Here is a 16,695-nt window from a genome sequence, read left to right as displayed (position 1 = left end):
TTAATCTTGGTTCATATGTACAATAACTCGGAAATCAAAATAAAACTTTGATTGTTCCTGGAAAGTATTTTTACTCAAGTGACTAGTGATTAATTTTAATGTAATTGTACAATAGTAACGGCGAAAACCATATTTTCCAAAACCAAATTAGTAATTGAAATTTGATTTTCATGTCTGATTTTCGTGACAAAAACAGCACATTGCTGATGTTTTGTTGACATTTTTCATGCTAATTTCCCATTATATGCTTTTATTGTCTGAAAAGTTGGACAATGATACATCCCTTGTGTCCACTTTATCCAAGTTACACATCGCACAAATATCGATTTGTGACAAGATCCTGTCACAAATCGTCACTCATGATGCACTTTCCTGGAAAAGCTTTAATCCTAAGGGATATATGAAAAATAAGCTGCTCATTAGAGTTATTTTATGCTAAGTGACATTAGCTGCTAATATTATCCTCTAGATGTTAGACTGAGTTAAAGCTTGTTTTAGAAACTGCAGCTCGTCTTAAAACATATTTTTTAAACAACTAATTCAGCATGGTCTAAACCCAGCCCTACAGATTTTCTGAGATATTAAATTATTTTTTGTATTTTCTGCTTACTTCAACCCCCTTTAACGAGCCAATAACTTTCAACTCTCTGCCCAATCTCTTCTATTATCAAAATGAATGACAAAACAATGAATGGCATTCCTAATGCACCTTTAATGCACTGTGGTCCTGACTTTATTGACCGGGGCAGGAAAATACACTTCCTGCAGAATGAGCGATGAACCTCAAACAGATTCAGCTTCACAAACAAAGTCATTTGATGATTTATTATACCTGATTATTCAAACTTGTGTCAATGAAATTCATGATGGTGAAAGTTTTTTAATTTTGTTATAGAATAATAAGAGAACCGAGCAGTGGGAACAGTTTGGAAACTGATTATTCCTTTACAGAAAAATATTGAATATTTTGATATATGACCCCTGCGACAGACTGGCGACCTGTCCAGGGTGTACCCCGCCTCCCGCCCGGAACGTAGCTGGAGATAGGCACCAGCAACCCTCCCGACCCCATTAGGAACAAAGGGTGACCAGAAAATGGATGGATGGATGGATGGATGATATATGACCAATTTTGGAATGTAATCATACAACTGTATAAATTTATTCTTATACAGTACACCATAACTCAGAACAAAAATATAATTAGATTGCATTAATGAAGCCGAATAAGATCCTTTTGGCCGAATTGTTCATAACAAAAATCAAAAGACTACTTCCTGGTAGCCAAATTGACCAGGAAGTATGTAACTACTCCAAAGTTAATACTTAATACTTGAGTAATCTTTTTAACAAATACTTTGTCCTCTTACTTGAGCAATTTCTTGGACAGCTACTTTTTACTTTGACTTGAGTAAAAATATGTGGAAGTACTGCAACTCTTACCTGGGTACAATTTTTGGGTTCTCTTTCTTTCTTTCTTTCTTTCTTTCTTCTTTCTTTCTTCTTTCTTTCTTTCTTTCTTTCTTTCTTTCTTTCTTTCTTTCTTTCTTTCTTTCTTTCTTTCTTTCTTTCTTTCTTTGTGTATTCTACCCACCTCTGGCCTAACAGAGTGGCCGTGTTGAAATTCCGACTTTTTAACTAGAACGCTCTTACGTCGGGCGTTACGTGAAACCCCGAGTTCCCATTTCCCAGGTAACTAGAACGGAGCGTTAGACAACTTTTAAATTGGGTTTGAAAATAATTTTGAGACAGAAAAGGAAAATTGGTCAGAGTAAGAGGTCTGTCGTGACATCTATGTTTTAGTCAAGCGGTAAAAATAGAGAACAGAGTGAGAGCTCTGTATTTTTGCTCCTCTATGACATTAGCAGCAGGGCGGAGAGGAGGAGGAGAAACGGGAGGAGGAAGAGGAGAGGAGGGGCGCTTCACGGGGGTTGGGGGAAAGCAAAGACAGGTTTCGGGTTTTCCTAGTTGACTGGGCGGTGGGCGGAGGTGGCGGACGGTGTACAGGAACTACAACCTACTGGGAGGGGGGTGGATCACCAGGAGCTGCTGCTGCTGCTGCTGCTGCTGCTGGAAGCCGGCTCAGCATCGACATGGAGCTGGAGAACATTGTCGCCAACACCGTGTTGCTCAAAGCACGGGAAGGTAAGGATGTTACTGGCCGGGTTGACTGCAACTCTCTGCGTGTGTCGTTTAGAGACAGCCCCGGTCCTACAGCCGGGTTGATGCCCCAGACTTGGGGGTTAGAGGAGGAGTTGGTGCACTTCCTCATCGCCTTGCTGTCAAAGCTGCTCTAAATATGAGGAGGATATGACTTGTTTTTACTGCCAGATAAACTCTGAGGGGGTTGTACTTCAGGAAACTGTCAATAACCGAGTACTAAACACAAAGTAGTTGCAATAATAATGCTGTGGATAAGTCCGGAAGACGCTGCAGCTGTGGAGTGAATTTGCAGCGGCGCATATTTTCTTTTTCTTTTTTTTTTCTCACGTTGCAGCATAGTCTCTGTAGTTTGCGAAACAGGATGTTGAGGCAGAGTGGTGCTGCGCCTTTTCGCTTTGTGCGCACATTTGGTTTAAACGCGAGGCGACCCTTTTTACAGGTGGATTTGAAAACCATGTAAAAAGTTCAGTGATTCAATTCAAAAAGTTAACTCGCCTATTTGATAGATCCTGGTGGATTTCTTTAACTTAGAAACAAAAAAAAATATTTTCATCTCAAAAAATTATATCAAGTATCTCATAGAGTCATTGTGGATGGTAGTACTGTGGGCAGAATGGATTTCCAGTAGCTGTCAGTCTTGCAACGAATCTGTAGAGGCCTCTGATTGAAGACTGTTGCCATATGACAGTGTTATGACTGTAATGACATGCTAACAGCTCTATTTCCATGCAGTAGAGATAAAATTTCATAGTAACATGTCCTGAATGACACAGTCAGCTGCTAGCGCCGCTTTTGCCGCTTTTGCTGCTTTTGCTGCTTCTCAGTTCATGTATTTGAGCTTTTGAGATGTTAATTAGCTTCTCCCAGTTGTGAAATCAACTCTCTGTTGCCATGTTTACACAATATTTCAACTGTCCAAAAGTAAAAAGAAGCATGTATCCTTCCAGGGGCACATTATCCAGAACCAGAGGAAATTGAAGCTAATGTAACAGAGCTCCTCCAACATCCTGTCACTGTGAGCGGTGCAATTTATTGTATTTTTCTTGGAGATCAGGGTTGGACTGAAGTATAAGTGAACTCTGTAGCTGGTCATAGTGTCTGAGCAGCTTGTCGACTAGAGAGAATTTGACAAGAAATGTCTTTTCCTTAAAGACATTATTTAGTTTTGAGGAAAAAGGAAAAGTTCAGTGATAACTTACAGAAGAAGAGTTTTTACCTTCCACTATTAACCTACCTTCCAGCTAGGTTTTCATGAAAAATTAATAAGATTTTACAAGATTTGGACTGTGGCTACAGTCAATGCTCAGAGAGCTACCACACACAGACAAATCCATTACATGTGTTAAATAACCCCTGAACAGGACACATCAGAGATGACCTGTCTGGGCTAAGGAGAACGGGCATTCAAAGCCCCTCGACTATTAAATGGTAAATAAACTGAAGATAGATAGTGCTTTTCTAGTCATACTGACTGCTGAAAGCGCATACACATCTCTGAATTTTTCCTTCCACTTAACTTTCAATATGCTTATAAACAGCACTGTGAACAGTGGGTTTCTTCAGCAATTATGTTACCGAACTTCTATGGTGAGGGTGTCAATGTTTGGACAAATGCGTACTAATCTATTTTTTACTGGTTTTATGTAATATTCTTCTCAGTTTTCTGAGAAGCTTAATTTCAGGTTTTCATTAGCAATGCTTCACAATTAATAGAAATAAACACTCAAAACATTATGATGTGTCTGAAGAATTTATATTAGTTAAATCAACTTTTGAGTTATTTCCTAATTTATTGCAATGCAGTCTCTAGGTTGGTTAGAGGAAAATGAGCAACACAGTTCGTGTCTGTTTAGTTCTTTAAACAGACAGAATATTGGTCCCTGTGACCTCTGACCTCCTTTAAGCATCCCTGAGTTTCACCAGACCTCTTGAGTGTGAGTGCAGTTTGTGATGTAAAGGCAAGTTGTTCAGTTTGTAGAATCTACTCCCATATATTAGCATGCTTTAGTCTATTAAAGGATGAACCCTCTGATTTTAAAGCTCAATGAAGTTGTTGTTGTCATGAACAGTTCAGCTTCAGATACCAGAACAGCTGATCTCTGAAGCAGAATCAGACTGTTCTGTGAAATAAGCGCTTCAGCTGCATTGTTCTTCATTGTCACTGTTTTGGTCAGAACCTGAACAAGTTTTACAGACAAATAATATTTCAGCTTCTAACAGGGTGATTTCCATGGATCTATCAGCCAAAAACCTGGGATTCAGAACATGATCTACTGAAGCATGATCCATTGTTCACGTTTTGTTTGATTCCTTTTCCTCAAAGACATTATTCAGTTGCAGTTCAGGTTGATCCTGTTGTAGTTTCACTGGACCGACAACTGCTCAGCAATTTCAAATCTGGTCTTTCTAACTCTGGAGTATTTTTGTGGTTTGGATGCTTCTGTTATCTTTGTCTCCTCATAGAGTGATTTATTTTCTAGCTACTTGAGTTAAGAAAATGTAATAATAATGTGGCCAACATTATGAAGACAACATTGTTTGTGACCTTTAAATACTTTCCTGTAATTCTGTTAGCGTGTAATTTCCTCTTGATGCATTTCCTTTTTCTCTCAATTTTTCCCAGTAATGGATGCTCAGCACCAGCCGACTCAAGTGTTGAGTTGAAACGTTTTCTGATTTAGATGTTTTCACAGTGACTCCAAAAGCTAATTGTTTAGTTTAATTTTAAGCTGTTTTTCCTTTTGAACATCTTACATCTGAAGAAAGATATAAGATTATGGAAGATAATAAATTAACAAAACTGAGGAAAAGCAACTAGGATGTACAGATAAATAGAACAGGGCCAGAGCATGTTCTGTAATAAAGAGGGAAAAACCCTAATGGCTTCATCAATGACTCCCTTTAGAAAGGAGGTGCAGCAAGCGCACACAAACCCTGAGCAATGGATACTTTCATAGAAACACACAAATTACTCCATCAACAACTTCTTTCAAGAACGAGTCAGTAAAAAGAGAAGCGCAGGGCCAGGGGTACTTTCTATGACAAAAAACAAAGATTCACTAATTTAGTAACAGTAATATCTCCATCAATGTTTTTTAAAAGAAAGAGACAAATAAAGAGAAGCACTAAACTATAGGTACCTTCTATGACAAAAGCAAAAAGAATGTACGTACAAAATTTGTACCAGCAATAGCTTCATAACTATTTAAGAAAGAGAAGTAAAGATACACACTGGCCAGTGGTACTTTCTATTTGAAAAAAAAAGAAAATATACTAATTTAGCACTTATAGACTCTATCGTTTTTTTGAAACTTCTAAAGAGAAGCACTGGTGCAGAGATGCTTTCTATCACCAAAACAAAACAAGAACATACTAATTTAGTACCAGCAAAAGATCTACAAATGTTTTTATAATAAACAAAACTAAGGAGAAGGACTGGGCCAAGGTTACTTTCAATGACAAACAACAACAACAAAAGAAAATTAATTTAGTCCCAGCAATAACTATAGATGTTTTTAAAAGAAACAAAGCTAAGTAGAATCTCTGACCCTGGAGTATTTTCTGCAAGAAAGAAAACACAGAGATAATGGGAGCAGGTTTTGCTTGTAATTCATCCTGAAGGGCCAAGAAAAAACGATTGATCTAAGTTTTACTTAGTTTTTCTGAAAAAAAAAAAAAAAATTATTAAAATTGAATAAATATATTTTGTTTCAAATTCCTTATTTCAGTCATAAACACAGTCAGTGCTCACTAAAATGTATGACAAAAGACTGACGGTCCAAATAGATTAATAAATTGGACCAAAACACAATAAAGTTTCAGTGGATTGGTCTATACTGTAAGTTACCTCCTTTCCACCACTATGGACTGACTTATAAAAACACCTTATAAATATGGTCTTTTTATAAGGTGTTAAATATTATAGACCTCACAACAAGGAACCAAACACTAAATGCAAATAAAATGCAAATGCTTCTTTTTAGGGTCTGTACTGCCATCGTCGAGTGCAAAAGGCAATAACTGTTACTTAATCCAGTTTCAAAATGACTCCATCCATCCTTATTTATGAAATTTAAACACTGCTCAGTTAATCAGCTGTTTGTTTTGTTGTTTTTTTTGTCTCTAAAGAGGCACCGTTGACCTTCTTGTATAATGCAGAAACCACACAGGAAGTACAGTGACAGGAAGAAAACTGTTGCAAAGATTTTTACTCTTTACAGCAGCAGATTGCAAATGTGGGAATGTTTCTTGTGTGACATGGAAAAAGGGAAATGGGCTCAGCGGTTTGATGAAGCACGCGAACATGAAGGGCAAAACAGGAGGCAAAAACAGAGCTTCTGTCCTTTTTAATGAGGCTGAAAGTCAGTTTGTCTGGCCTGAAAACTACCCAGTGCCTTTTGTTTTCTTTCTCCCAGACACGGTTCTCATCTTTGTGCCACTTTGTTAAGACCTTCACCTTGTGCTCAATTATGCTAAAAATATAGCAATTTTTACCAAATCGTCCCTGGATTGTTGGAAGAAATTGTCCCTGGAGGATGATTCTTTATGATTCTTGATGATTCTTTGAATAATCTGTATTCATAGCTGTGTTTTTGGGCAGGAAGCTAAGGCAGCTCCACACTTGAGTCGTCATGGTAGCTCCCATCTATTCTCCGGACATAGTCAGAAGGAGGATTCATCAGAGACAATAACTTTTCACCTGTTTTTTGAGCTCAATTTTTTGAATCCTGAAGACGTTGTCTGTTTTTGACACTTTTCTTGTCCAAAAGTCGTTGTCTCAGGTTGTTTACAGATGCACCACTGATGATTCTGCAGTTTGCTGGATACTGTTGGACATCCTGAAGCCTTCTTCACCTTGACTCTCTTGATGATCCAGTTGAACTGTTCTTTCAGCTATAGGTTTAGGTTGCATTCACACCAACCCTGTTTAGTTCATTTAAATCAAACTCCAGTTTGTCCGTCCGTCCATCCATCCATCCATCCATCCATCCATCCATCCATCCATCCATCCATCCATCCATCCATCCATCCATCCATCCATCCATCCATCCATCCATTTTCTGTTCACCCTTTGTCCCTAATGGGGTCGGGAGGGGTGTTGGTGTCTATCTCCAGCTACGTTCTGGGCGAGAGGCGGGGTCACCCTGGACAGGTCGCCAGTCTGTCGCAAGGCAACACAGAGACATACATGACAAACAACCATGCACACACACACACACCTAGGGAGAATTTAGAGAGACCAATTAACCTGACAGTCATGTTTTTGGACTGTGGGAGGAGGGGGTTAGCACGCCCCACATTTGGAGGCCTTAGTCCTTGACACGGACGTTGCTGGTTTGACTCCTGGTTCCGGTGACCTTTGCCGCATGTCCTCCCCCCTCCTCGCCCTCTTTCCTGTCTGCTTACTGTCACAAAAAAATACGAGCCACTAGCGCCGGAAAAACCCTTCGGATAAACTCCAGTTTGTTTGCCTAGAAAGTCCAGTTCATTTGGAGAGGTGTGAATGCACAATCAAAGTCTGACACGGACCGAATAAAAAAACCTAGGTCTGAATTCGGTTGAAGTGAACTCTGGTGCAGTTTGACTGCATGTGTGGATGCCAAGCAGACCGGAAGCTGCTGCAAAAGCAGGAAGTTTACTACATTCTGGGTAACTGCAAACAAAACAAATGCATGAGTCTAGAAATGGCTCGTAGTCTTTTACCAAAGTCAAAAGAGATATCCTCCAACTGCTAAAATCTAATAACGTTTTCTTTAGATTATTTTAGATGTCCTCTACAAAAAAAAAAATCCAAAAATAGACGCATTTTCTGCAAATAATTTGCATTTACTTTGTGCAGAAAAATCCATAAATTCATGGAATCCACTGTATGCAAGTCTGTCCCTATTTTATAATGACCAGCAATTCAGACATGACTGATTTCTGCTGAACTGATGATGTCACTCCGCTGACATAAAATTAGCAAAGCCATTTGGATAAACAGTGAAAATATATATTTTTTGTCATAAAGTAAACTTTTCAGGTTCATAAAACTCTTTCTAATGAATTAACCTGCCATCTGGTCAGTCTGCACAGCTGTAAGCGCAAACATATTAGCTTCAAAGTTTGTAAAAACATCATTTGTCACTACAGAACTGTAAATATTGACTGTTCAGATGCCAATGAAAGGCAAGTGAAAGAAAATGGTTCTAAAGGTTTCTGATCATTATGTTTGTTCAGTTGCAGTTTTTCATCTCCACAGACTCAAAGATGCCTGACTCTTTTGGTATTCAACCAAGTAAGTTGAATAGCTATTTTTCTCATGACGTTTCCTACCGGCATCAATTAGTACCCAAATAGAGGACTATGGGAAGCCAGGTCAACTCAAAACTTGTCTTTTCATGTCTTCAATGTGTTGCTCACATAGACTCTTTGTAGCAAACGTTGGTCATTTCACTACTTTGCCAAAACAACAAGGGTATGAAATGACAGTTCTTCATCTAACTTTGCTGATATGAAATGTAGCATTCTGCTACTGGAAGTTTCAAACTGACTATGCATCAATTCATACTGCCTACAGAGTCTATGGAAAGCAAGGAGGACCAAAAACCTTTGACTTTTCATGTCTTATACACATCATTTGCATGCCTTTTTATTCAATTTGATAAGAATGCATATATTACACTTGAACAACAGCTCAAAGATACATGAAAAGTTGTTTTTATATACCATACAGAACATTTTAGTACGTTTGGTGGCAATTTCACCATTTTGTACCTGACAAATTGTGATTTATGTGACATTCTACTTTCTACTCATATTTTACTGCAAGAAAATTTGGTTAAATAAATACAACTTAGCAGGAAGAAGCCACTAAGAGCTATTTTGGTTGTATCTCGGGAGAAAATAATAGGGTACAAGGCATAAACTATAGGTGAAAAATATTCTATTTATTTCCAAAATATACCAATAACAATATGAATTTACTTAGGCACAAAATGGAAGTAAGAAGGAACAAAATGGTAATGCTTGGGTACGAAATGGGGCTATGAGTAACTGATTTGACCCAGAACGACCGCAAACGTTCAAAACGTTTTGAGTTATCTAAAATGCGTGCGAGTTATACCTCCTGTTTCCTACTATTTCCAAACAAGGCACCTTCTCGTTTACAGCTTTTGAACACTCACCATCTTTATTCATTGTGAAATCGTACAATCATTGCATTTTTGCCATCTCTGCATAAAATAGTATTCATTTCCTGGAGGCTTTTGCCCAAACAAACAGTTGGAGGAAGTGTTTACAGAGAAAGTTACGGGGTTCCCATTTCCTATTTCAAAGGAAAGTTATTATTAGACACCAAAAACACATTTGTATTTGTTGAACTCGAAAAGTTATGGACTGGAGAGGTCTTGACAGTGTTGTACTTTCTACTGTCTACCATGCTGCCGACCACATCCTCTTAAATGAGATTGACTTTAAAAAAGAAAAGCGTCCTACTGCCAGCAATTTTTTAGATAATGTATCACGTTGAACTGAGACCACAGACACAAAGAAAACCTCTGTTGCGAAGGCTCACAGGAAGACACACATGAAGCCACAACTGAAAACTTCAACGCCTTCAGGGTTCGTATCACGCTTCATGATTTCTGGTTACTCACATTTCTGCTCTCTGGCTGTGAAAGCTTTCAATATCAGGGCAAGAAAACACTTAAAAGCATTAGATAACGGCTGCAGATGTTTGATGGTTAAGCACAATCCTCAAGTATTTTAGTTTTGGTTAAAAAAAAGGGGTCTATTTTTGTATAAAGTATAAGTACAGTCACATGTTAGAAATGGGAATATGTAATAAAGATCTTGTATAAGAATCAGTTGGGTTTGTATCCTGATGGGATAAGTCCAGGGTGAAACTGTTTTACCTTACATTTATAGGGTGCAACTATAATTGAACAAACAATGGAAAGAAGAATGTAGATAAAGCCTATGGTTATTTACAAAATCAACCATAGGACTCAAAAGTATGCAAACATTTTCCTCAAAGACCAGTGGTCAACAACTTTCAATCTAAAAAGCAAGTTTGGTCATTGGTACAGCTAAATATAATTTCCTAAATAACCATATAATAAAGAAAAGGTTATGCATTTTTGTCTGCTGTAGGAAACTTAAGATTAGAAATATATTGGGTCTTAAAATAAACTGCTACAAAAAAGGAGTTAGCACATTTTCTTACATTGTTTCTTTTTCTAATTTTTATTTTAGTAAGTTTTACATTTTATTTTATTTTTGTTAATTTATTTTTATTTTATGAAAACAGCTCTCTTGTAAATGAGGTCTTGAATCTCAACGAGACAACTTGCTTAAATAAAGGACAAATAATAATAAGAAAAATGTAAATGTAAAAAAAAATATATATATAAAACCCCCTAAAAAAATGTGATACGGTCCCACTAAAAACTATCCAAACTGTGAAAAGTCAACTTTCTACACCTTAAAACGCCACAGCGAGCTTCAACTTGAGCAGTGGAGGAAACTAAACAGTTTGTTGGTGCCAAACACTCACCATGTCAAAAAAAATGAGCATTACCTTTTAGATCTGGCATAGTTTCTTCTCTCAATGTAAAGTTTATTCAGCAAAATGATGTTTACTTTTTCCCACATTGTCTACCGCGCCTATATGACTTTGAGTTTCCTGTCAAATCTCCCTAACGTGCAGAAGAGTGTGCAAACATAAACGGTCTGTCTTCTAGTTGAGTTCTGAATGAGTTTCTTTTTTTTTTTGCAGTAAAATCAAAACTTTACTACTATTTCCATCCATATGAAGTTATAGCTATTAAAGAAAAACACAAAACAAGACAGTGCAACATAAATTAGGGCAGAGGGCATTTATTTTTTTCTTTTTTAATGGATTTTTTGGAACTAGTAGCCTCCATACACAGCAGATCAGACAGGACATTGGTAGAGACATTTTCCACATATGTTCCCATTCTTCAGACTTGAGGAACACAATTTGTAAAAACTATACGAAATAAAAACTACATCATTCAGATAAAGTGTGATGTACCTTGTAACATACAGTGGAGCCCTACCTATTTGTGGTTCACTATTTGCCAATATTTTTAATGAGATACATCTCCAAATTATTTGCAGAAAGTCTGCCTATTCTATTTGGGGCACTATTGACTGAACCTCCAAGAAAGGAGATATGGGAGACTGTTGATGTTAGCTTCTGCGCTAGTGCTTAGCTTAGTTTCTACTGTGCATATTAATTACTATAGGTAGTCTTCAAATAGGTAGTTTTTAGCAATTTTATTGAGTTGCAGGTAATTGTATATTCGTAGATGAGCTACTAACCAGCTAAACCATCAACCTAGACATTTACCAACTTACCATTAGCTGCTAGGTTGTTATTGGCAGCTCTTGTATTTTCTCTCAAAACAGAACATCTTCAAAGAACCTCCTTTGTGTAGATTTAGGGTCCAAACTAAAGCTATTTGCAACACTTGTTGCTGTTTGATAGTTTCTGCTTTTTGTTTTTGATGGACAATCAGAAAATACTTTTTTTTTTCATTTGGTGATCACTGTGTATAGTCTTACATGGTTAACTAACTAAATGCTGTACCATGGTAACCTGTTCAAACTAACATTTCATTACATCTGCAAGTTGCTACTTTTTTCAAGCACAGAGAAAAACAAAACTTGTTAGGGGAAAATTAGACCCAAAATGTCCGTATTTTCTATTCCTTTATGATCATAGTTATCCATCTTAATTGCCAGTACAATCTCTTTGGTTATCTTTAACACTGTGGGACAAGAAGACAATATATCGGCATCGACATCAGCATCAGTCATTTCCTAACTTACCAGTATTGTTCTGATAAGTCAATCTGGGTTGATATTAACAATCAATGTTTATTTCAATCATGTTGCCGTTTGTGTAGGAAAATATATGTAATATTGGTAAATAACTGGCATAATGGCAATATATCAAACATTGATACCGGCTCAAAATTTCTTATCTGTGTGTCGCGTTAAGGTATGCAATTTCTACAAATAATATATGTTAGATCACACCACTATGACTGTGATGTTAAACAAGTGTTCTGCTACCCCGTGGTAGTAAAAAAGGACAAATCTATTAAATTAGACTCATTTCAGTTTATTTATAGAGTGCCATTTCACAGCAAATATTATATTAAATAACCTTGACCTTAATAAATCAAATTCCAATTGAAGGAATCTATTATTATGAGTGTTAGAAGAGTTTGAAATGAAGTGTGTCTTTATGTTTTCAATGCCTTCTCAGCATGAAAACGAGAAGTCTGTTATTCACCCATTTATTAGAGTGTGGCAGCAAGGAAACATTACAAAAGCATGAAAGGCAGTGACTGCATGAGTTAACTTAAACCTGCAGAGTTTGGGTTTTGCAAACCATTCGTTTCGTAATTGTTTAGCCATATCGTCCCTGTAGTTAATAATATTGATATAATACTGATCGAGCAGACAACTACAACTCCAATTATTATTTTTGAAACTTATGTGAAACTTAGTTTCTGTGGCTGATCTCAGTCTTCATGCCAAGCTGGCTTTGCCCCCCGTTTGTCTTCACATCGTCACTTGAGCACACAACAGGCATTATTCATCAATCAGCTTATCTGTGACTGATATTATCTTCTGTTTCCTGGACACAGGCACCAAACATCTTGTTTGCAGTGTATCTATGACAATAATTGATTTTCTTAAGCACAGCAGCTGCTTTGTAGTATTTGAATACCCAAATCCTGGAGCGTTGCGTTGATTTCTCTCCACATCAGAGAAGTGCTGAAATAAACACACATTGAAGTTGCTGCTGCAAAACAACTTTATGCTATCAATACATACTTTGCACACAAGGTTCTGGACCATGACTTTTTGGTCCAAAGTAAGTGTGAACAGGAAGAAAGATTTGTAAACGACAGTAGAAAAGAAGACATGTACTATGAATAAGTATTTGTTTTACTATTATCTAATAACATCATCTTATGGTCAATGGAAATGCAGCTAATGAAATCAGTGAGCTAACTTCTAGTAGAAACAGGAAAACTAAAACTCACTCCAGAAAGTGAAACAATTTTCTGTTATTTTTGTGGGTTGTGGTTAGAATTGGAGGTATAAGTAGACTGAAGGGACAATAATGTGGGAAAACAAATTCATGTTAAGTCTTGAACCCTGCAGACATGAATCTACTACCCTTGTATGGATGGCAGTTTGGGTTTTTAGTTTCATCAAAATGTTTCTTCAATTTTAACGTCAGAGGGGGTATTTATTGGTCATCGTAAGCTGTAGAAAAAAAGAACGGCACTTCAAATGAAAGTTGTACTCCCCCAAGCTTCTTATGTTCTTTTCATCAGGTTGAAAACATGTTGATATTTATAGATCTACTGTGTAGCCCCATGTACATATTACAACTTAATTGTAATATTTCTCTATGAGAACAGGGTTGATATGTAATACTGTTAACAAAACAACTGTGAACATGGATGATTATTGTCTTTCTATCCCTTAAGAAAAGTTGTAATTTTAGTTGAAAATAAGACAGAGAAAGAATGAAACTAGAAGAGCCTTAAAATGTAAAATCCTGGCTGCTTCCTTTTAATCTCACCAAAACAAAATGAGCCTGCAGAGACTTGAAACCCTCTCAAAACTGAAGTAGCACAGCGAGCGTCGTGTCAGCTCATGTCCCGCTTCTTGCTTTGTGGTGAGTGAACTTGCACCAGAAACGCTGTTAAACGAGTCACAGGCAGAACATCAACGCAGAAAGGACAGGAACTTCCTCTGTCTTCTCTGGTTCCCACCGTGTTTCAGGCCATTCATCGCCTGGAGGGCTACCACAGTTCAAACCTCGTCACAAGCTAAGACGCACCAGAAGCCTGAAAGTAACAATTGATCTTGTGACCTAAAAGCTATCAACCAAAAGATAAAAAAACACCTTTTTCTGTCAACCTAGCATTTATTAAAGATTGCATTTTTTTTTTAAAAGCTACGAATTCATATCTTTATCACAGTATTGTGCTTTGGAAATTAAATTTAATGCCTGAGCTACAAGGATGCTTCACTTTAACTTAAATATTAGTGCTTGGTGGGAAGCTTAGAAGTGAAAGTGTGCTTTTGTCTCCATTTTCATCATTTTCATTGTGTTCAGTGAAAAAATAACCATTTTTATGTTTTGTTTATTTTTTCTTCTTAGGAGGTGGCGGCAACAGAAAAGGAAAAAGCAAGAAATGGAAGCAGATGCTGCAGTTCCCCCACATAAGTTTGTGCGAGGAGTTGCGACAGACCACAGGTAAAGCGGGCCTGGTCTTCCCTGTCTGCATCTTACCCTGCAGGGCTCTTCATCTCTGTCCTCTTTATGTGCCAGTTGAGTCAAATGCCTCTAAAACCAACTTGAAAATGGTTGACCTGAAAATGACCTTTTATCAGATCCAAGACAGGCCTACTGTACCAAAATATCCAACAGTCAGTCAAAACAGTCAAAACAGTCAGTGAAGTCTCAGTAGACAGAATTGCTTGCCAACACAATAGAAAACAATACCAGGTTGTGGTGTTCCACATTGTTCTTGTTGACTGTTGGTTGCTTTGGTTACTGCCAGATAACTCAATTTCTCCACACATAATGCCACAACATGGGACCCCTAGTAGTGGTTCTAGATTCTCCAAATTTTATGTAATTACATCCAAATTCCTTCTGGATAAAAAAACTTTTGTGTTAATCTACGTTCACAGAGCAACCAAATGTGATCAATCAGATTTTTTGCCCATGTTCAACCTATATCTGACTTTTTCATGGCAGTCTGAACAGATATTCAGATATTTTCATCCCCACAAAAAAACTAATTTATGACTCATCCACATGTGGTGTTAAATAGGACAACTCAAAAATATGCATTATTGTCCTTCCGCTTTACAGTCATTGACTTCCCTGTGTTGGTCAGTCACACAAAATCTCAGTAAATTAGGTTAAACTTTGTGGTTGCAATGTGACAAAATAGGAGCAACATTCTTGAGGTGTTACTACTTTACAGGCAGCTCTGCTTTATGAGTCTGTCAGGGATAAACTCAAATCAAGCTTGAAAGCAGTTCAGTCTTAGAGGAACTGAGTCATCAGTTATCAAGGCCAAACTTTGACAGACAGAAATTAGGATTTTAGCTTCGACATAGAGGTTTCAGCTAAAAACTGGTCCTCAACAAGCTGCTTCTGTGCCAACTTTTGCCCCATTCGGTGTCTATCTGCATAACGACACTGAATTCATACGTTAAGACAAGAAAAACGTCTTTAAAAGATACCACAGAGGAAATTGTGGGCAGAGCAGAAAGAGGAAGCAGACTGCTGCCTTTGCAAAGTTGCTTTCTCTATAACATACAAAAAAGCCGGTTACTGCATGTAACTGGCTAACCATCTTAGCTATTCAGGATAGCTGCTTTTTACAGTCCAGCTAATGGCTTTTAAACTAACTGCTACCCAGGGTCCAACCAGCGACTCCTAAAACTAAAGGCTTCACTGAAGCTAACAGCTACTCTGTCTCAAGCTAATAGCTCCTCAAGTTAACAAGAGCCTTTTCGTTACTCACCATCTTGATCACACACCATGAGTTGACATCAAGCAGCAGTGTAGCAGAAGAAAGAAATAGCGCGACAAAATGTAGGCATTTGTTGATTTTGAGTGAAATTCTGCAATGTGGAATACCGAAAAACAGGAGGAACTGTCTTGGCCCCTCAAACACATGTCCAGTTGGTACTTCAGCTTCTCAAACTGCATTTTCTTTAAAATATTTTAGTTATGATCTACAAAAACATGTTGAGATATCTTAGTTTTCCGAAAATAATTTGGAATCACAGTGAGTGGTCGTCCTCTGTTAAAGTTTGGAGTAAATCACACTAAGCACTGAAATTCTTCCACCTGCTGACATAAGATTGCATTGACATGCAGGATAAGGTATATCTTGGAGCATTTTAGTTAGCCTAATCTTCAAACAATAACACATTTTGTCACAGTTTGTGATATTGATCAAAATATTTACCTCTTAAAATAAATGTGTTTTAGCCACAAACAACTATCCAAAATAATTTTATTCTTATATTCCAGTGCAGAAACATGTATGGGACCATTTCTTTTTTTTGGTAGTTTTAAGGAACTGCATATAGTCATACCACTAGATGTTCCTACAGTAAACACTCATTCCAAATAACTATTGTTCCTCTGAGCCTCTGAATGTGGTAGCAGTAGTCTATTACATGTAGTAGTAACTAGAGCAGCAGTGAAAAGTTCAGAATGAGGTTTTTACTAAGTGGTGAATGATAGAACCAAATAACATTGATCCAAAATAATTTAGCTTTATCCAGGACAAAACCCCATGAAAACCAGGAGTGAGGAAAATAAAAAACAGAAAAAATATTCTGTGTTTTTTGTGTTCCAAAGCTGAAAAGCCTCACTTGGTTTGTGTTTGAATTTATGTCTTATATGGTAAGTCAGTGGCACCAGAAGCTGGTTTTACCCCTTCTCTCTGGAATTTGGTTTTTATG

General features: G+C 37.3%; 1 protein-coding gene across 1 annotated transcript in view; it reads left to right on the top strand.

The window, feature by feature from the left end:
- Positions 1 to 1,942: 1,942 nt before the first annotated feature.
- grk6 (G protein-coupled receptor kinase 6) overlaps positions 1,943 to 16,695 on the top strand; it is a 54,044-nt gene continuing 39,291 nt past the window's right edge. Inside the window, exons 1-2 of the mRNA XM_023342716.1 lie at positions 1,943 to 2,145; positions 14,363 to 14,458. Of these exons, the coding sequence (XP_023198484.1) occupies positions 2,094 to 2,145; positions 14,363 to 14,458 (148 nt within the window). The 5' untranslated portion in view covers positions 1,943 to 2,093. The remainder of the gene's footprint in view (positions 2,146 to 14,362; positions 14,459 to 16,695) is intronic.

Source organism: Xiphophorus maculatus, chromosome 11 (assembly GCF_002775205.1).
Source record: "Xiphophorus maculatus strain JP 163 A chromosome 11, X_maculatus-5.0-male, whole genome shotgun sequence".
Lineage (NCBI taxonomy): Eukaryota > Metazoa > Chordata > Actinopteri > Cyprinodontiformes > Poeciliidae > Xiphophorus > Xiphophorus maculatus.
Note: the sequence above shows the minus strand (reverse complement) of the source record. Positions and strands in the feature narration are given on the sequence as shown.